This window comes from Miniopterus schreibersii (assembly GCF_964146895.1).
Source record: "Miniopterus schreibersii genome assembly, chromosome: 3".
Lineage (NCBI taxonomy): Eukaryota > Metazoa > Chordata > Mammalia > Chiroptera > Miniopteridae > Miniopterus > Miniopterus schreibersii.
This window is the reverse complement of record NC_138103.1, coordinates 69,095,671-69,116,536: the sequence shown is the minus strand read 5'-3', so window position 1 is coordinate 69,116,536 and position 20,866 is coordinate 69,095,671. Positions and strand designations below refer to the sequence as shown.

At 37.2% G+C, this 20,866-nt stretch overlaps 1 protein-coding gene across 2 annotated transcripts in view; it reads left to right on the top strand.

The window, feature by feature from the left end:
• TNPO1 (transportin 1) overlaps positions 1–20,866 on the top strand; it is an 86,089-nt gene that overhangs the window by 31,353 nt on the left and 33,870 nt on the right. The window contains exons 1-6 of one of the 2 annotated variants that reach the window (XM_081133766.1): positions 8,508–8,656; positions 8,790–8,903; positions 11,628–11,703; positions 15,742–15,891; positions 17,881–17,987; positions 20,174–20,307. In XM_081133766.1, the coding sequence (XP_080989892.1) occupies positions 8,799–8,903; positions 11,628–11,703; positions 15,742–15,891; positions 17,881–17,987; positions 20,174–20,307 (572 nt within the window). In that variant the 5' untranslated portion in view covers positions 8,508–8,656; positions 8,790–8,798. Of the gene's footprint in view, positions 1–8,507; positions 8,657–8,789; positions 8,904–11,627; positions 11,704–15,741; positions 15,892–17,880; positions 17,988–20,173; positions 20,308–20,866 lie in introns of those variants that run through there. The other variant, XM_081133765.1, reaches the window with a different exon arrangement.

The window sequence follows — 20,866 nt, the reverse complement described above, 5'->3', positions numbered from 1 at the left end:
TGAGGGGGGTAGGGATCATTGATGTGAGAGAGAAACATTGATCGGTTGCCACCCATACCTGCCCCAGCTGGGAATCGAACCCACAACCTTTTTGGTGTACAGATATTGCTCCAGTTAACTGAGCAATCTGATTGGGGCTTCTTTTCCTTATTTTTATTTGATTATATATTTTATCCGTTTATAACCCTCTCCACAAGTTTTCTGGTAGCCTTAGGATAAAGTCTAAACCTCCAAACACAGTCTATGAGGTCTTCCTGGCCCCTGCCTTTCTCTCACTATCACATTTTGGCAATTCCTGTTAGATCCCAGGGTAAAAAGTCACTTTCTCAAGGAAGTTCCTTCCTGACGACCTAACTAGGTTAGGATAATGTCCCCACAGCTTCTTGTACTTTCCCTACCATAGTCCTCCTGCACTGAGGCAGTGTTTCTGGGTGGTGTCCTACTAATTGGGAGGTGCTATTGTCATTTAGTGTGTAGAGCTGAAGGGTACTAGATGTTCACCATTAAGAATTGTCTTAAGCACTGCATGACTTTTAAAAAATTTATTTCTATTCTTGAAAGTATTACAGATGTCCCCACTGATCCCCTCCATCCTGCACCAGCCCACCCCCCTCCAGGCCTTCATCATACTATTGTCTGTGTCCATGGGTTAAACACTGCATGACTTTTAAATGTCCCACTAGATGGGCACATAGGTGAAAAAAAGACAACCTGTTTATAGCTGTAGTCAGAACCTATAGCCTAATACAGTTTTACATATGCATATGGAATTTTTTTAGGATTTTAATTAAATGCTGAGTTTTCCAGGAACAAAATTATTGAAGGAAGACTGTACCTTGTTTTGTTTGAAACCCTACCAAGAGTTGTTCACCATTATAGGAAATCACGTCACTGATGGCAACATTTATCACATTCATAGTGATTCACCATGTAGGTGAAAACATCTGACTTCTCAGTAAACAGTTGTTTGAATTTAATTGAAATTAGAAAAAGAAAAAAAGGCAAAAGCAACCAGATGAAGGAAAAGCACTTCTCTCTTTCCTGGCTGAATATATATGCTTTCCTCTCTCTTCCTATTGCACTTAATTCACATACTTCGTTCATAGACAGCACATCTGTCTCACTAAATGAGAACTTAGGGCAAAAATGATATTTTATGGATCTTAGAATCTTCAATGCTCACTAAGCATGTGGTAGTTGCTCAACTTAATATTTACTCAGTTGAATTCATGGCAGCAACAACAGTATTTATTCAACAACTATTATATTGAGTCAGACTCTGCTAGCAAAGGAGGCAAAAGGACACTGTTGCTGCTTTCAAGGAACACATGATCTATTGCTAAAATAGACCTGGAAATAATTATAATACAATATGACAGTTTCTAAAATGAAAAAAGCTATGAAGTATAGATCTGTAATGAAAAAAACACTTTAGTCTTCTGGAGAGGTCCCGGAATAATGTCACAGAAGAGTATCCAGTATCAATCATAGTGCCAAGGAAGACTCGTAATAAATAATTGGAAATTGAATAGATGAGCATAACTGAAGAGTAAGGAGTTTGCCAAATGGTCAAATTTGAAGAGGACATTCTGGGAGAATAAAGATGGCAGCAGACTGAGTGGAAGCTACACTGACCAAACTGGAATTACAACTAAAATATAGAAAAAACATTCTGAATAATCAACTGCAACTGAAGAGCTGGAGAGCACCCTCATAACCAAGGAGGAAAAGTGGAAACCGCATAGAGACTGGTTGGAAGGGCGGAGGCACGAGAGGGCTGGCTGGGCTCTCACTGGCAGCAGCTGAAGGTCCAGAGGGATATCTCAGCTGGGGGGGTTCCCACTGAGGCCTCTGGGGCCTAAACTCCAGGCTGGGCTTCCCAGCCAAGAGCACCAGAACTGATAAAGGTGCCCACATAAAATCTGGCTGTGAAAAGCACCCAGGTTTTTGTCTGCCAGGGAGAGATGCCTGGAAATGCAGGCACCCTCTTAAAGAGCCAACACAACATTTTGTGTGTAGCCACTCACCTTGGGCTCCAGCAGAGGGAGGGCAGAGTGGACTGGAGCTGTGTGAGGAAAACCTAGGGCTGTGGGCTGTGGACATAGAGCTCAGAGGGCACCCCTCTGGATTCCTGTGCCAAGTCATTCCCCCATACTGCAGAGGCAGACATTTACCTTCCAAGCAGCTTTTGCCTAAGGAGAAAGCAATTGCCCCACCGTGCTGGAAAATCTCTTGTCCTACCCAAAGGAGTTTTTACAGCCTGAGGCTCTTTAAGAGAATCAGATTAATCAGCCTACAGGCAGAGGCAGACTTCAAAGTGCTTTGAGTCTTTGCCTGATCTGCTTCTGGACCTGGGCCTTGGAAAAACAGACTTTGGTGTGCATCTTGTTTCTGTCCAAATGCACCCAGCTTCAACAGAGGGGACCTCAAGCCATGAGTTGTTGATAGCTCCAAACAGGGTACTCAAGGCCAATCACAAACAGCATCTGACATTGGCCTGCACCAGAGACCTTCCAAAAACACTGAGAGTCCTAGCAGGGCTACCTAATACGTAGAAACAAACCCAAAATAGGCAGCCAAAATGGAGAGGCAAAAAAACAAGCCCCAAATGAAAGAGCAAGAGAAGTCTCCAGAAAAAGAGATAAATGAAATGGAGATAAGCAATCTATCAGATACAGAGTTCAGAATACTGATTTTTAACGATGTGCAACAGGATGGAAGAAGATATGGAAACTAGGAAGGAAATTAAGAATGACATAGCAGAACTAAAGAATACATTGGAAAGAATAAACAGCAGATTAGAGGAAGCTGAGGATTGGATCAGCAGATTAGAAGATGGTAGAAAAAAAAGATCTGAAAAGAAAAAATAATTAAAAAACAGGAGGATAGTTGAAGGGAGCTGTGGGACAACATGAAACTTTATATTTGCATCATAGGAGTGCCAGAGGAGGTTGAAAGTAGGCAAGGGTTAGAGAATGTGTTTTTAAGAAAAAATGGCAGAAAACTTCCCTAACCTTGTCAAGGAAAAAGTCACACAAGTTCAGGAGGCACAGAGAGTCCCAAGCAGGAAGAATCCAAAGAGGCCCACACCTGGACACATCATAATTAAAATGCCAAAAATTCAAGACAAAGAATCTTAAAAGCAGCAAGAGAAAAGCAATCTGTTACCTACAAAGGAGCTCCCATAAGGCTGTCATCTGACTTCTCATCAGGAACTCTGCATGCCAGGAGGGAATGGAATGAAGTATTCAAGGTAATGCAAAACAAGGATCTGAAACCAAGACTATCATTCAATATAGATGGTGAAATAAAGAGCTTCCCAGACCAAAAAAAGGCTAAAGGAGTTTATCACTATCAAACCAGCATTGCAGGAAATGTTCAAGGGACTGCTGTAATAATAATAATAAATAGAGAAACATAGGCATAAAGAATTAAAATGGCAATAAATAAGGACATATCAATAATAACCTGAAGGCCTGGCCGGGTGTGGCTCAGCAGTTGAGCATCAACCTAGGATCTAGGAGATCTCGGTTCGATTCTTGATCAGGGCACATGCCCCAGTTGTGGGTCTATTCCCGGCGGAGGCATGCAGGAGGCAGCCGATCAATGACTCATCATTGATGTTTCTCTCTCTCCCCTCTCCCTTCCTCTCTCTGAAATCAATAAAGATATATTAAAAATAATAATAGTAATAATCTGAAGAACTTCAAGGGAGAGATCAACAGCAATACAGTCATACTAGGGGACTTTAACACCCTGCTGACTTCACTGGATAGGTCTTCGAGACAAAAAGTCAACATAGAAACTGACTAAATGGCACACTAGATTAGGTGGATTTAATTGATATTCACAGAACATTTCACCCCAGAACTTCAGAATATACGTTCCTCTCAAGTGCACATGGGTCATTCTCAAAGATAGACCACATGTTGGGACACAAAACCAGTCTCTACAAGTTCAAGAAGATTGAAATCATATCAAGCATCTCAGATCACAAGGGCATGAAATTAGAAATCAACTACAATAAAAACAGTCAAAAACATTCAAACACATGGAGGCTGAATTGCATATTATTAAACAATGAAGGGGTTACCAATAAGATCAAGAAATTTAAAAATTCCTGGAAGCAAATGAAAATGAACACACGACAACCCAAAATCTATGGGACACAGCAAAAGCAGTCCTAAGAGGGCAGTTCATAGCACTGCAGGCCTACCTCAAAAAGAAAGAAAAATTTTTAGTAAACTAACTCTGCAACTTAAAGAATTAGAAAGCTCCTTTGTGAAGGCATCTGGACCAGGGCTTTTGTTTGCTGGGAGTTTTTTATTGCTGCTTTGATTTCATCAGTTGTTGTGGCCTATTCAGGTTTTCTGATTCTTCCTGATTCAGTTTTACATGATCTCATTCATATGTGGAATCTAATAAACATAATAGACTGAGGAACAAAATAGATCCAGAGACAGAAGCATGGAACAGACTGGGGCATCTCAGTGGGAAGGCGGGGGCGGAGGAATGGTGGGGAGAGATTAATCACAGAACTTATATGCATTTATGCATAACCCTTGGACGCAGACAATAGTGTGGTGAAGGCCTGAGGGGCGGGGCAGATGCAGGGTGGAGGGAATCAATGGAGAAAAACGGGAAATATCTGCAATACTTTCAATAATAAAGATAAATTTTAAAAAATTAAAATGAAATGTATTTTAATAAACACTGCCTTTATAATTAAAAATAAAGACATTCCAATCAGCAATCCATATTCAGATACTCAGAGGTATAAAAGGTGCAATTCATGTTGGTACTGGAGCATAAAGTTGGAGGTTGAGTGGTAAGAGATTCAGGCTGCCCCTGGAAGTGATGCACAGGTCATAAAGAGCCTCTTCCATGAATAGAAGTTAGATTATATTTTGCAGGCTGTAGAAACCATTGATGTAACAATTAAAACTTCTGTATTTTAAATCATACTGTATGCCAAGCAGGTACCTATAACCCTATTACAGAGTTGGTATATTCTCATTTTATAGTTGAGAAACTGAAGCTCAAAGAGATTAACTGTCCAGGTTTTCACAGCTACTAAGTAGAAGAACTAGGATTTAATCTTAGTGGGTTGAGTCCACATCTCCTGCCTGCTTTTTAAACTATATTTTACAGCCCCTTCAAGCAGGGAAGATACTAGATGCTTTTATGTTTATCAACCAGTCTGGCATCGTTACCTCATTTCATTCTCAACTCTAGATAATTTAGTTTTTTTATGTAAATTTAAATTCTTAACAGTTTGGGACTCTTACGTTTTAGTCTTCTGAAGGCATAAATGATATTTTACAATAACTTACCTCTTGCAGGATACTTTTTATTCTGGTACCATTTTCTATCTAGATATTCAAATAACTGTCTTGGCTTATTGAAATACCTTTGGGGGGATCACCATTGAATGTTATGTACCAATTAGCATGACTTAAGTACTCTAAAAGAGAAAACTTTGAAGTACTACTTCCCCTTTTTTGAAACATTTAGATCTGTCTTCAACATGCAGAATTATTTTAAGAAAATCTAATAGTAATCTTGATATTCTATTTAATTAATATAGATATAGTTTACTATTTAAGTTATTTCTGCTTCATAGTTCTGGTGTGCTTCGTTAGCTTGAAGTACTTCAGACATTATCTAAATAACCCTGTGATCTCTTAATTTTAAAGGTTATTAAAATGTGGTAAGTTCTAGAGATAGAGGTGGTGATGGTTGCACAACAATGAAAATGTACTGAGTGCCACTGAACTGCACAATTAAAATGGTTAGAATGCCAAATTTTATAATTAAGTATATTTTACCACAATAAAAAATATATAGAAGTGCAAAATGGCATGAGATTTCTTGTCGAGACATTACCAGTCAAATATTTCTGAGAGCGTTTTATTCTAGATAACTTGAGTAAGGTGTGAGGAAACAGTTTATCTCAGAGTTCTCCGTATCCCAACGTCATAGGCTGATCAAATTAAATGTTCATAATACTAAGCTGTTTAAAAAGAAAAAGAATTATATTTGTTTGCGTGCACGGATAAAGAAGGGAGGATAGTAATGATATTATAGAGCAGTCATCCTCAGGATGGATTCAGTGCAGATGCCTTTTCGATTTGGCTGATACTGACCCCTGGCTTTAGTTTCTTGTTTAAAAGGGAAACTAAGGAGTTAAATAAGCTACCCAAATGTCACCACCACAGGTTGATATGCATATAGCAGCTCCAACTCATAACTAAGGCTCAGACTTTTAGTTTCACAACCCACCCCATCCCAGTATCAGGAGAAATTAAATTTTTACCCATTAAATTCACACACAAAATTAAAAGAACGTGCTGGTAGAGATATGGGAAACATTATATTATTGGTGAATGTGAATTGCATAACTGTTTTAAGAAAGTAATCTTGTAATAACTGTTCAAAAATTTTAAGTACAGGTACTTTTGGCCTAATAATTCCACTGGGTTGCCACTACTTTGTAGGGACATTAGTACAAGAAGGTTTTTTGCTGCTGTTCGTAGTGGCAAAAAAGTAGAAGCAACCTGAAAGCCAATCATGAAATGATTGAATTATTTTTCTATCGATTCTAAAGACCAATGTGATCTATTAAAATGTGAGTTAAACTTGTATGCATTGGCTTGAAATAATGGCCTTGCTATATTATGTGTTTAAAAAAATTATAAAGTAGCCCGTCTGGGCGTGGCTCAGCGGTTGATCGTCGACCTAGGATCCAGGCGATCGGGGTTCGATTCCCAGTCAGGGCACATGCCTGGGTTGTGGGCTTCGATCCCCAGTCGGGGGCGTGCAGGAGGCAGCCGATCAATGACTCTCTCATCATTGATGTTTCTCTCTCACCCTCTCCTTTCCTCTCTCTGAAATCAATAAAGATATATTTTAAAAAATTATAAAGTTAATAGTATAGTATGTGTATGATCTTTAAAAAGAAAACCTACAGCTATATGTTTGAAAATACAGAAAGATGTGAAAGGATTTTTAACGTTTCTGAAGTGAAAAAGAGAAAAGAGGGAAAGGGAGAGCTCTCTAACAATAGAAATTATAGATATTACTTTGGAGTGGGTTGATTACAGAATGGGTACAAGAGAAACCTTGTTACGGGTAATCATCTATATATATCTTGATTTTTAAGATAGATGTGTGTATCTTAAAAGGCCATCTAGTTGTATGCTTATGATACAGGTTTGTGTATATATTGTACCAATTAAAAGTTTATTAAAATTATGGCACAGCAATATAATGGAATGCTATTATGTTTTTAAAAATACTTTAAATATTTAATATATAAAGTTGGGCAAGAAACAGGACAATCTCATTATTTTAAAACATAATGTACATATAAACACACAAAAGGGAAGACAAAAACACTACAATATTAATAGATATGTTCAGGTGATCCTTTTTTGTTTTAAATAAGGACAATTTTGGGGGGTTGGGTCGTTTAGGAAGTCTGTAGAAGGTGGTGAGCAAAGCTGAATTACAGGATATTAAGCAAAAAATAAGAGTGAAGGAGAGAGGAAAAGGTTAAAATAAAAATAATACTAATGAGGTGCCACAATGTCCTTTTTTTTAACCCCTACTAGGAAGGTACTAATTTCAGCTGTCAAACCTTCAGGCAGTAGGGCCATATGAAAAGTCCTCTCCTTTAGCAGACTCAATTTGGTTTTTACAGATAATTCATGCTTTACACTTAAGTTTTGTTTTTGTTTAAGCATTTAGTTTTAATGAAACTGGCATTGATACAGTCGTTTCGATTGATTATAGCAGATGCAACTTGTAGTAGCTTAAGAAACCTATATTCTCCTGATCTTTACTAAGTACTGTATGGTTAATTTGCTCAGATCTTTTTGTCCCATAGTTGTCACATGGGGCAAATTATACCTCCCCAGCGAGAGACTCAGATTGGAAAATGTATGAAAACATTTTAATAAAATTAAACACTGTCGATTGTAAATTTCAGTATTTTGTTTTTCCTTCAGCCCACTTTTCCTTAGTTGTGAAAAGTGGTTATTTCAGATGGAATTTATTTCACTTAGTAAGAGTTCAAAAGTTGAAGGTTAGGAAAGAATGCATTTTTAAAATCAAGTTCTGCAAATGTAAATGCAACATTTAGTGTTTATCGAGGTGTGGGTTGTGATTGCCATGCATGTTTCATATTTTAGACTAAATATGAGTATGTAGCGTTTGTATATCAAATTGAAATGTAAACATTTTATTAGTATTGTTGAGCTGTCAGGGGAATTATCCTTCCCCCCCCCCTCCGTTTCGGTCAGCCTTCATTTTTCACCATGTTAACATAAAATGACTAATAACCAAAACTAGATCTCTACAGGTGTTTCGCGGGTAATTTTGATAAGGATTTGACTTCTAATTAGCCCTTAAATCATTAATAATTTGACGGAGCTTCAGTTAGACTGGGTTGGGGAAAACTGCGTGGCATTAGGACCCAGGGGGCTCCCGCGAGCGGATCTAGGGGCCAGATTGCAAATTCGCGGTGACTCAGTCTGGTCGGCTCCTTGCGCTCGGCGGCCGCGGCGGCAGGAGCAGCAGATATTGGCGGCCGCGCTGCCAGGACCAGTTCCCCCGGGTTTCGCGGTCCGAGACTTCCTTCGGGGCGCCCAGACAGGTCCGAGGCGTCTGGGGAGTGCAGGGGCGGTTCGGGCGGGGAGAAAGGGGTTGCTCGGCGCGGGAAGCCCTCGGGCCTGTGCATGGGGAGTAACATTTGCTCCGTCTCTTCCTGTGTCTGGCTTTATTTGCAGCAAACCAAAATGGAGTATGAGTGGAAACCTGACGAGCAAGGGCTTCAGCAAATCCTGCAGCTGCTGAAGGAGTCCCAGTCCCCAGACACGACCATCCAGAGAACCGTGCAACAAGTATCCTTTCCAAGGCCTCGCCGCCGGCCGCGCAGCTCTCCCCGCTCCGGCCCGCTCCCGGCGGCGGGGTGGCTCCCGCCGCCCCTCCCCCTCCTCTCTCTCCCCGGATCCCTGATCCCTCCGCCCTCCGCCCGCCTGCGGGGAGAGGCCCGCCCGCCGCCACCGGAGCTACTCGGCTCTGGGCCCCGCGCACGCGGCCCTTGTGCTCCGATCCGGACGCCGCCGCGGACGCCGACTTCCGGCCCGCGCGAGGCAGGGGCTCCGAGCCGCCGCCCGCGATCGCGACATGTGCGCCTATCGGGCCGCCACGTCCCGGCCCGCCCACTGCTGACCTGCCGAGGGGGTGTGGAGCGGGACGGACGGGCGGCCCGGGTGCGGACCCCGGCGCCCGGGCCCACACAATGCGCCCCGCCGGGTGGGGCCTGCCGCCTGAGCGGGAGGCCAGGTGGAGGGCGCTGTGTCTGCGCCGGGGCTCCCGCCGAGCGTCCGACCAAAAATGGGGTGGAGCTGGCGCGGAGTTTGAACTACCTACCACCGCGTTGGGCCTGGGGTTACTTCCAGGCCCTTGCCCTAAAAGGGTTGGAGACCTATAAGTAGGGGGTTTCAGACCTCACGCCTGAGTCGTTCATACTAACCACCTGTTGCAGGCTCCCTGGCTCCCAAATGAGTCTTTTTAAATCTTTGGCTCAAGGCTGTCTGTTCAATTATCGAAGCTTTTATGGAGTTAGCTGGTGTAGCGGTCCTATTGCTACGGTTTTAGAGACAGAAAAGGATTAGAGAAGAAGAAAAACCTGCTATGTGTGCTTTCTGTAGTGCCCTAAACTGTGGACAACGGGTGAATTCTAATTGTAGCCAATAAAGGAAACAAATTCACTCACCTGATCATAAACAACCTTTTTATCCCTGTTAGGATCAAAGAAGGTAATTCTCAAAAAATCTTAAGTCTGCTATTTTTGCAAAAAAGCCTCTTGATGTTTATTGTTAATAAGCAGCAAAAATACTTAATATGGAATTTGGTAAGTAAGCTCTTGTAGTGTACTTTGGGTTTATGTAAATTTAAAATACTATGGGAGTTATGTATATATACAATTACATGAAAAGAAAGCACCGGTAAGTTTTGAAGAAGTACTGTGTTGCTGTAACTTCATATCTTAAGTAGATGAGTAAGTACTTACCTTCTTGGTTAATATGCTGCTCATTTAAAAATGGAGGTCTGCTTGTAAATTTTTTAAAGCCATTTTGTTTGAATACTATTAATCCCAAGGGAAGAATAGTCGTCTTGGGGTGTATTGGAGCTTGTATCCTAAATCCTTTGTGGCTCAGTCTTAATTTGTGTTGTCACAGCTCTCGGAATGATAGAAAGTATTTAATGAATTGAACGTATTAAACGACGGTTATTTTTTCAAGTTAGCCAAGCCTACAACCACACTGTAATTTCTAATGTATGTAGCACTGAATATCATACTTGTTTTAGTACATATTTATTAAATACCTTTTATATGCCTGGTACTGTACTTGGGCCAACGATAAAATTTAAAGTTTATTCTTTGTCCCTGGAGCATTGAATGACATCTACGTAAGGAACAAGTTAAATATCAGTAGATGCAATCAGTTTTTTAAATCCACACTATGTATCTTCCAAGTGCCTAATGATGAAGTTGTTCTTTTGTGTCTCTTTAGGAAAGACTGTATCAGTGTTTTTGTTTTTGTATAGGCTTGAGCACTTTTTGAAAGGTCATTTTAATAATAGTATGTATAGATAATGCCAGTTGTAAGAAAGTAAACCTTGTTGGGAAATATTTATGAAAAGTTATTAGCCTGTCAGTATGGTGTTAGTCTTGGCCATTCACTTTTTAAAAAAGCCACTGGGATTTTCTTGGTCAAAGAAAGTAGTCACACATTGGAATTTTTCTAGATACTGATTTTACTAGTTGATTTACATTCTGACCACTATAAACATTGAGGGTATTCCAGTATGTAATAAATAAATAATACAGTGTACCTTGAGTTTGTATCATGGATTTCATTTTTTAAAAAGGAGTTAGGTCCATCGTGTAAAAACATTTGAATATTTCTGTCTATTAAAACACAATTAGGGATGTTATTAAAAAACGTAATAGAGGTTAAAAGGACTTGAAGAAAGATAACAGTATTATGTCTGTTGCCTGCCAACAGAATAATATACCTGCAAATTTGTGCCACTGGAAATGTTAGATCCTGGGGGTGGTAAACAATCATAGAACTATTGCAGTGTAGTAATTTCATAATACTGACTTTATGTAATAAAATTGGATATGTAGGCTTGTGCATAAATGACATTTTAATGTTTAAACTCTGAAGAACAAATGAGTAATAAAAGCATTTTTTAAGTTAATCTTTTTGGTTAGGGTTTTTAAAATTCAAAGAAATTCTGTTTTGAAATTTTATTTTGTGATTTTGAGCATACTGAAGGTGGAACTTGGCTTATGTTTTATTGTATAACTGATATAAAATACTAAGTTTACTATTTCAGCCAAAAAACACCTAAGAGCTTTGTTTAACACAACCACTAGTGTGTTCTTGGAATAGCGTATTGATGGTTTAAATGAGATAACTTTATTCTTTAAAAAAAAAAACATGCAAGGCTAAAAATACCTCAAAAAGGAATTCTTGATTTTACATTAAAAGTACTTAACTTTTCTTTCCATTACACTGAGAAGTTTCCTTAACTACTGTTTGTTCTAGAAACTGGAACAACTCAATCAATATCCAGATTTTAACAACTACCTGATTTTTGTTCTGACAAAATTAAAATCTGAAGGTAAGTAGTAGGGTCTGTGTTAATAACTAGGAAAAGTGTCTTTAAGACCTGTTAAAATATACTAGGAGTTATTCATTTCAAAGGATTTCATTTTGTAGTAACCACTTGCTTTAGAGATGCGGAATAAGCAGACACTTGAGTTCCTACTCTAAGCATTTAGATGCTTATTATAAGCATTCAGTTGTTAATTGAGTGTTTCTATAATAAATTCCCTCATTCTTTGCAAATGAAAGGAGTGTTGGCAAAGTCTACTTTGGGATTTTGCTTCAATCCTTGTACAAGAATGCATAAAGATTTATTCCTTTTAATACACAGAATGAATGCAGGACTTACTAATTGAATGAATGAATATATGTGTGTTCATTGGAAAACAGTTGAAAGTTTGTGTAACCAAAATGAAAAATCAGTTGTAATCACTACCAGAGATGATAGTACTTGTTAATCTCTTGATCGATTCTGTCCTCTCTACCCTCTTTTATATGGCTGTGCACTGTTTTAAGTTTTAATGAAAAAATGGGAACGTCTTATTTATAGACACTTGTAACTTTTTAAAAACTTGTAACATTATACATTAAACTATTTTTATTAGCTATTCTTCCAGAAGTTTTAAGTTTAAATTCTATGGTAATTAAAAGCCTGGAAATTGGTATGGTTTTTAAATGACAGTCATTTGATTTTTTTTTAATACACTTCTTTGCCAGATATTTTGTAGGCTCAGGGGCAATAGAAGTGAACAAAATAAATAAGAACCTCTGTGCTTATAGAGCTTACGTTGTAGTGGAGAGGTGCTCATGGAGTTCTTTGAGTTGAGTATTCCCTTCTTGGAACATTGTCAGGCACACAAAGCACTCAGATACTTCTGAACAACTGATTGGCCTGTAAATGAAAGTACTGTAATACCCTGTTCAGTGATGAGTGTTGGAGAAGCTATAATGCAGTTAGTAAACACTGCACTTGGAGTTAGGAAATAAGTCTCAGGCTCTGATACTCATTTCACCTCTGTTTTTTCAGCTATAAAATGCCTGTGTTAAGACTACCAGACCATCTGCAAGGTTTGAGCTCCAAGCTCTAGTTGGTTAATGGCCTTAATGTGTAATAAAATTTCACTAATAATGTATTCAGATTTTGATAATCCATACACAGTAGAGTGACTTACTTCGAATTATTTTTGAATAATTTTCTAGTTAATTGTAGGGGTTTTAATTTGTGATTGAGAGATGTTTTAAGGAACTAGAATTCCATCAGCATATCTTTAAATTCAGCATTTAATATTCCTAGTTTGATAAGTATACTTATGATACATTGTTTCTTAATAAAGTTGATTTTCCCTGTATACTACAGTAGTTTGTAATTAAATCAATGCTATTTGTTTTTTAAAGAACTTAGTAAAAGAATATTTCTAAACTAATTGTTTTACTTGAAAATTTTAAGCTTATTTCACCAAGCTTTCTACTTTGTCATGTCCTCATTCTAAATTCCAAATACTAAGATGGTTAAAATATTCTTTCTTAAAGCTTTCTTGGGGTATAAAGGAACATCAGAAGTATTTGAAAAAGCAGGCAACTTATCCAGGTAGCAAGAGAAGTTGGAGTAACTGCCAAAAAGACCTGTTAGTTATAAAACCACAAAATGTTGGAAAGGATTTTATTCAGGTTTTTCTGACGCTAAGTAAAATGTATTTCATGTCCTGGCAGGGCAGCTTAGTTGGTTAGAGCATCATCCCAATGCACCAAGGTTACAGGTTCAGTCCTGTCAGGGCACATACAAGAATCAACCAATGAGTGCATAAGTGGAACAACAAATCTATGTTTCTCTCTCTCTCTAAATCAATAAATTTTTTTAAAAATTAAAATGTATTTCTTCTGTTCATTAGTCACCGTTTCTCAAAGGACTAGGAGCTTTACATTTGTAATAACACTTGATATTTTTTCTTGTGTTCACTCATTTATTTGGCACAAGTTTATTATATGTAGTTTTCTATTAAAAAGTTGTTAGCATCCATATTAGAAAAGAAACAGTGACATCTTAAAATGAAAATGCTTATTTAGTAATCTTTCACCATTCCTCATGTGTATTTGTTTACGCTGAATCAAGTAAAATTTTAAATCTGGAAGAGACCTCAGAAATGAGCTCATCTAATTCCCTCACTTTACAGATGAGCAAATTGAGGCCCAGTGAAATAAAGTCTTACTTTTTTTTATAAAAGGAAATGGTTACTTGGTGGCTTTATTAAATGGATTTTGGACAGAGGATATTTTTCATCTTATTTAAAATATTTTAATATAAAAGTTTTTATTTTAAATTGTCACTTTGTGTTATTTATTGAAGCACTTCATCTTGTAACCTTTATTGTAAAAACAATATAGTGTATTTCTTGTAAAATACACTTGCCATTTAAAATAAAATTACATGACTGAACTAATGGGCTAGCTTAAGACAAAAAAGTTTATTGCTTGAGGAAGTTAAATATCTGGCTATTTGTTTTATGCAGTTTTTAACTTTGAAGAGAGGTTAAAAGTGTTTTTTCATTTTAACCTACTTATTAGAATGGGTTGTAGTTGAAACTGGAAAGAAGTTTTATTTATTTTAAATATATCTTTATTGCTTTCAGAGAGAGAGAGGGAGAAACATCAATGATGAGAGAGACATTGATCGGCTGCCTCCTGCACGCCCCCAGCTGGGGATTGAGCCCACAACCCAGGCATGTGCCCTGACCAGGAATCGAACCTCGATCTCCTGGATCCTAGGCAGACGCCCACCACTAAGCCACACCCAGCTGGGCCAGGAAAGTAGTTTTTAAATGGTGTCATGGCTTGAATGGGGTTTATGTGCAGAGACTTTGCTCTCTTTTTGCCTCCATGTGTCTCACCCTTGAAGATTCAGTGCTAATGAGACTTTTAGGAGCATAATACTAATTAGAACAAGCTTGGGGTATTTTATTTTTTTAATAAGGTGTGTGAAATAGTACTGCTATAAAAGCATATTCTGTTCAGCACAGCTCTTCGTGTCTTCTAGTCCTTTGGGGAGGGTGAAACTAAACAGTGCATCTGGTATAGGCTCGGGGGCCAGACTCTTGAGGTTGATATTTTGGCTTCCCCACTTAGTAGCTCTGTGTGACTGGCAGAGGCCTCAGTTTCTTCATTTGTGCAGTGGGAATAATTGTCTCATGAGGTTATGAGGATTAAAATGCAAATTACTTGGAAAGCACTTAGCAGTGTTTAGTACCTGATAAACATTCAGATGTTAACTATTGCTAATATTGTTGATGGTGATGCCAATTGGTAATGCATCAGTTATATTCTACAGGTATTAAATTGCTTCTTGAAAATTTGTTAACACCATCTATGGATTAAACTTTTTCAAAAAAGTAAATTCTGTTTTTAAAGTACTTCTGGAAATTTTAAACATGTTTTACCCTTTTTTTTTTTAGCTCAGAGGCAAGTGAAAAACATGATATAAATGAACGGCAATTATTTGTATGTGAAGGTGACCCTGTATATTCTTTGTCCACTTGATTTTTAATGGGATGTTTTTAGTGACTAATACTTTCAGATCTGTAATTTGATGTTTATATCAGGTTTCAATAAAGCTTGAGTACAGTGGCCATATATAAAATAAATTAACTCTTAAACTAAATTAGTGGTTCTCAACCCAGTGCAATTCCTCTCCCTCCTTCCTTCCATTCCCCCAGAATTTGACATTAACTGGAAACATCTTCGGTTGTTGCAACTTGGAGAGGTGATACTGGCATCTATGGCCAGTAATATTGCTGACCATCTTACAATGCACAAGACAGCACCCCACAACAGAATTATTTGACCCAAAATGTCAATTGTGCCAAGGTTGAGAAACCCTGAACTATAAATCATGGAGCTAATCTTTTGAAATCATTTATGATATTTTTTCCTGGTTATAGCAAAATTATTGGAACGTTGCAATCAATTTTTGAATATAAATATATTTATAAAGTTACTGTTCTTGATACATTTTAAAGTGAAAACTACTTTAAAACTCAGTACTACTGTTACTTTACTACAGATGAACCCACAAGATCGTTGAGTGGTCTCATTTTGAAGAATAATGTGAAAGCACATTTTCAGAACTTCCCAAATGGTGTAACAGACTTTATTAAAAGTGAATGTCTAAACAATATTGGTGACTCCTCTCCTTTGATTAGAGCCACCGTAGGTAAGTTATATTGTTAAAATTTTGCTTATCTTGTTTGTAACTGGGTTGATTTTTGATATGATAGACCATTTTCATAGGAAATTTTGTCATCCATTTCAGGTTGAATTGTGATGGGGAAATTTTTCATTGCCACTCTTAAGTGCTATTGATATAATGTTTACAATTACAATAAAAGTTATCTTGTCCAGTGAGACACTAGGGTCTTGGGTAGTTGCTTAATCAAAGTTGGTTGAAATGGGACATTAACAAGTGATACTAATTTAGGACCATTGCCTTTTCTTTGACTTGGTTTGTGATTTTATTATGTCATTCAACATCCTTTAATGTGTGTTCATATACTTGTGGGAAATTTTCTCTAGAATTCATAGAAGTGACATTACTGGGTCAAAGTATGTTGTTTAAATATTTAAAATTGTAATAGGTATTGTTGAGCACACAGTTTTCACTTCCATCTTTTTGTACACAGAAAATTAAAATTTTTCACTTTTTACAACTATGTTAGGCGTTAGAAGACTTTTCAGGGGTGGGTGAGCTTATATGGAGCCAGATAAATTTGAATTTGTTAAGTCTGTCAACATTCTTTAATGCTTTTCTAGCAGAAGTAATGGCTATCAGTAGTGGCTCTTAGTACCAGGGTGTTACTTATGTTTATTTTTTATCATTGCTTGTTTTAAGATATGCTTGGTTTCTTTTAGGCAGATCCAGAGCTTTCTCTTTTCCTCAGTTCTTTTATATTTTAATTTTAAGAAAGAATAATTGGCCAGAAGATACAGGCATACTATTAGTCTTCTTTTTTATCTTACCTAGAAGTCTATTTTATTGTAAGGGTGATACCTTAAAAATGCTATCCGTACATTAAGCCTTACCATATAATTTAAGATTTTTTAGCTATGAGTAAATATTGGCCAACTGCTTTACATTTTTTAGCTCTTTACTATTGGGAACAACCTCAAGATGGTGGAAATTTCAGAGGGAATTTATATACACTGTGGAATTTGCTATTTAGTAATAATCATTAAGCATTTACTACATGCCAAGCATTTTGTGTGCATATCTCAATGAATTCTCAAAATAACTATTTGAAAAAATACTTATTTTTTTTGTTTTTACAGATTAGTATTTTGAAGTTTAGAGTACATATAATTTGCCTATCAGAGTTTATGCTCTTGATACTAAAAGATCTATAATTGCCAAGTATATTTCTTTGTTACTAATATTAAATTTATTAAGGCAGAGGAAAAGATTAACACAAAATGTTTTTGTTATTACTGCATTAGTTTGTATTGACACAAAACTTTGTTACATATTTGTGTAACTATCACAACTAAGCTGCACTACACAGTTGAAATAATCCACAGTGACATAGTCAGGTCCACTCAGTTTTCCCACATCACCTTGCCAGTCATTCATCCTTGTTCCAGTAAAAGGGAAACTTTGTAGGAGTGTGTCCACACTAGAGGGATTGTTGCAAAGAGAGTATGTAGGATTGTTCTCTGTTGATGCTTTATCTTTCTCTCTCCATACCTAGGTCCCTCCATGTCTTTGGTCCTAGGTTAAGTCAGGGAGTTGTTCTTAGTTTCTTGGTGTATTTTTATTTCAACCTTACAGACTCATACTCCTCACCCCATGATAAATGATACTAACACTTTCGTATATTTTTTTCTACTCTTTTGTATGTAATTTCTATAAAATGGGAGTGATTTTAATTAGTAAAACTATTCTTGGAAAAGAGCAAGTTGTAGTCTTCAGTACAAATGCTTGTTAAAAATAAAAAAGAGGTTGAAGTGTTAAGATTAGAAACATCTGATTATGCTGTGGTGATATGGGGGTCCTTGATGAATGTTATTTAGATGGTTTGGAAGTTGTAGACTGATTTGGGACATTTAAGAAAGTGTGTGTGGGTTTGCTCATATTTGTGTGCAATTGATCACATGGCAGTATCTAACATAATGCAGTCAGATTTCCTAAAGGTGTGTGTTTTCTTTCAAGGTATTTTGATTACAACCATAGCCTCCAAGGGAGAATTGCAGAATTGGCCTGACCTCTTACCAAAACTCTGTAGCTTATTGGATTCTGAAGATTACAACACTTGTGAGGTACAAATATTTTCTTTGTTATATAATTTTTCTTGCGATATTGTATACTAGTAACCTTTGAAAAATTTTCTCCAAAAATATTTCAAAAGTTAAAAGCCCAAAGTTACCTTTGTGTTTTCCATTAGCGATCATTTGTCTGTTTTCTATGAAGACTTAAGTTTTAAAACCTCTTTACTATATTTCCTACAAAGAAATGTCTCCTGTTTTTATGTCTTTTTTGGTTTCAGAGAGAGAAAGAGAAAAAACGTCAATGATGAGTCATTGATCTGCTGCCTCTTGCATGCCCCCTGCTGGGGATCGAGCCTGAAACCCGAGCACATGCCTTGACAGGGAATCTAACCTCAATCTCCTGGTTCATAGGTGGATGCTCAACCACTGAGCCACGCCAGCTGGGCAATGTGGTATTTTTTTGAAGATAGACTTAAAATTTACCAAATTCCCAGACCACGAATATTTTTTAAGCTTCTCTAAATTGGTTTTGTGCCTCTTTTTGTATGACATGCCTAGTCTAGTTTTAATCATGCATTAATTGTAATCATTGTTCACCCACTGATCAAATCAGTAGCAACCTTTCCGTTTGGGGAGGTGAGGGAGTTGGGCTTTCTTCTACAATTTCTCACTGTTAATGAGTGCTTTAAGAATCTCTCATTAACTAGGCTTCCAATTTGGGTAGAAATCTGTTTTAAATGGAAACCATTTGAGGTGTTTTGTGTAAGGCAGTGACCCCTCTTCCTCTCAAAAAAGAGCAAGGCTTGGAAGCAGGTTAGAAACAGGAATAACCTAACACTAAGAAATTAGGTGGGCCCGGCCGGGTGTGGCTCAGCAGTTGAGCATTGACCTATATCCAGGAGGTCATGGTTTGATTCCCAGTCAGGGCATATGCCCGGGTTGTGGGCTCGGTCCCCAGTCAGGGGCATACAGGAGGCAGCCGATCAATGACTCTCTCATCATTGATGTTTCTGTCTCTCTCCCTCTCCCTTCCTCTCTCTGAAATCAATAAAGATAAATTTTGGGGGGGAGCAGAAATCAGATGTCTTGTGATGGGGCAGTTTGTTGCTAGATCTGACTTAGTGAAGAGGAGACTAGGGAAAGGATAGTTAGCGACCAGTCTTTAGAAAAGACTCTTAAGAAGAAAAAACTTGCTTTCTCATGTATACATTTTCAAATAATGCCTTAGAAATACACTGATAAGGTTACAGAGAAACTGAAATAATATTTGGCCATCAGATAACAGTTGATTAAAAGTTAAATAAGACACCCGGTGGGTGGCTCAGTCAGTGAGTGTTACCCAGTACACCAGATGGTCGTGGGTTCCGTTCCCACCAAAGTACATATCGGAGGCAACCGATCCATGTTTCTCTTCCCACACCCTTTCCTCTTGCTCTAAATTCATTTAAAAAAAATAGGACAATTATATTTTTTAAAAGTTAAATAGGGCTTTGGTGTAACAGTAATAGCATAAAAGGAGATCAAAATTTTCAGCAAGCACTTTCTAAGAATAAATTTTAACTGCAATTGTCATGAATTTGTGGACTAGCTACTACATAAGTCACACTTTAAAGAGTGACTAATTGTACTAGGGAGAATAAGTTCCAAGGAGCTGCTTATGGAATTAAAAACAGTAAAGTGTGTAAGTGTATGAGCTAATAGGTTACACATTATATACAAAGGCTCTAAGCCCATTTGGTGTAAAAATGGCTATAGAGAAATAGTTCCAATCGGAATTACCTGCCCTTTAAACAGCTTTTGTCACCATTATCCAATTAATTGTTTACGTATAAGTAATTTTTAGACCTCTTCTGTGCTTCAAAAAGAGAGGTGGTACAATGCTTAAATACATTTATATGTAAGTAGAGAGTTTTACAAATTGATAATATTAAGAGAAAATGTTGACTAAAATTGACAAGAATATTTCAGAAGTTAGGCTTTTGAATTAAATATTACAGTCCCTACCAACTAGCTTATCTTCTCTAAGTTATTTAATGCTAAAATAAAAATGTATCATATTTAAACAGATTTTAGATAACAGTATAATTTGTCTTAAAATTGATTAAATTTATAGATTTTTGTGAGGAAGCATTTTATGTGGACTGAGAACATTAATTGATACAAACTAGTCAGTATTCCTCAATTTGCTTTTAAAATGACTTTATTTTTTATTCTAATAACTTAAATGTCTTTTATAGGGAGCATTTGGTGCCCTTCAGAAGATATGTGAAGATTCTGCTGAGATTTTAGATAGTGATGTTTTAGATCGTCCTCTTAACATCATGATTCCAAAATTTTTACAGTTCTTCAAGCACAGTAGTCCAAAAATAAGGTATTAAATTAATTTATAAACTCTGATATAAGCCTGAACCACTTCCTTATTTTTGCATTACCTAATATTTTTGTGACTAGCAAAGTATATTAGATATTCCACAAAAGTGAGTTTTGATAACTGAAATTTATTACTTTAAAAACAAAACCCATGAAATGTTGACTTTTTCTGATGAAATTGTCATTGAATGTGATAGTGATACATGTTTAATTATATTTGTAAAGGTTAACAGTCATGCTTTTAAGGTCCTTTGTGAAAGGTTAAAACTCTATGTGTCGGGGGAGGGCGTTTGTTTTTTAATTTCTGAATCATGCTAAGTCCAAGGACCTTCATTTGCAGCTGTGTAATAAAAGTTCCTCTAGTATGACATCTAAATTATTAAGTAATTTTAGCTTAAGGGGCTTAAAACCTACTTATAAAAACATTTTGATCGTGAAGGTGAAAGGATTTTTGAGAACACAGTGAAATCACATAGTAGGCCTGGTTGTTTTTTTCTCTATATCCCTAATTCCTTGAAGACTGCCTAGCATCTAGTTCTTGAAATATCATTATATTTAGA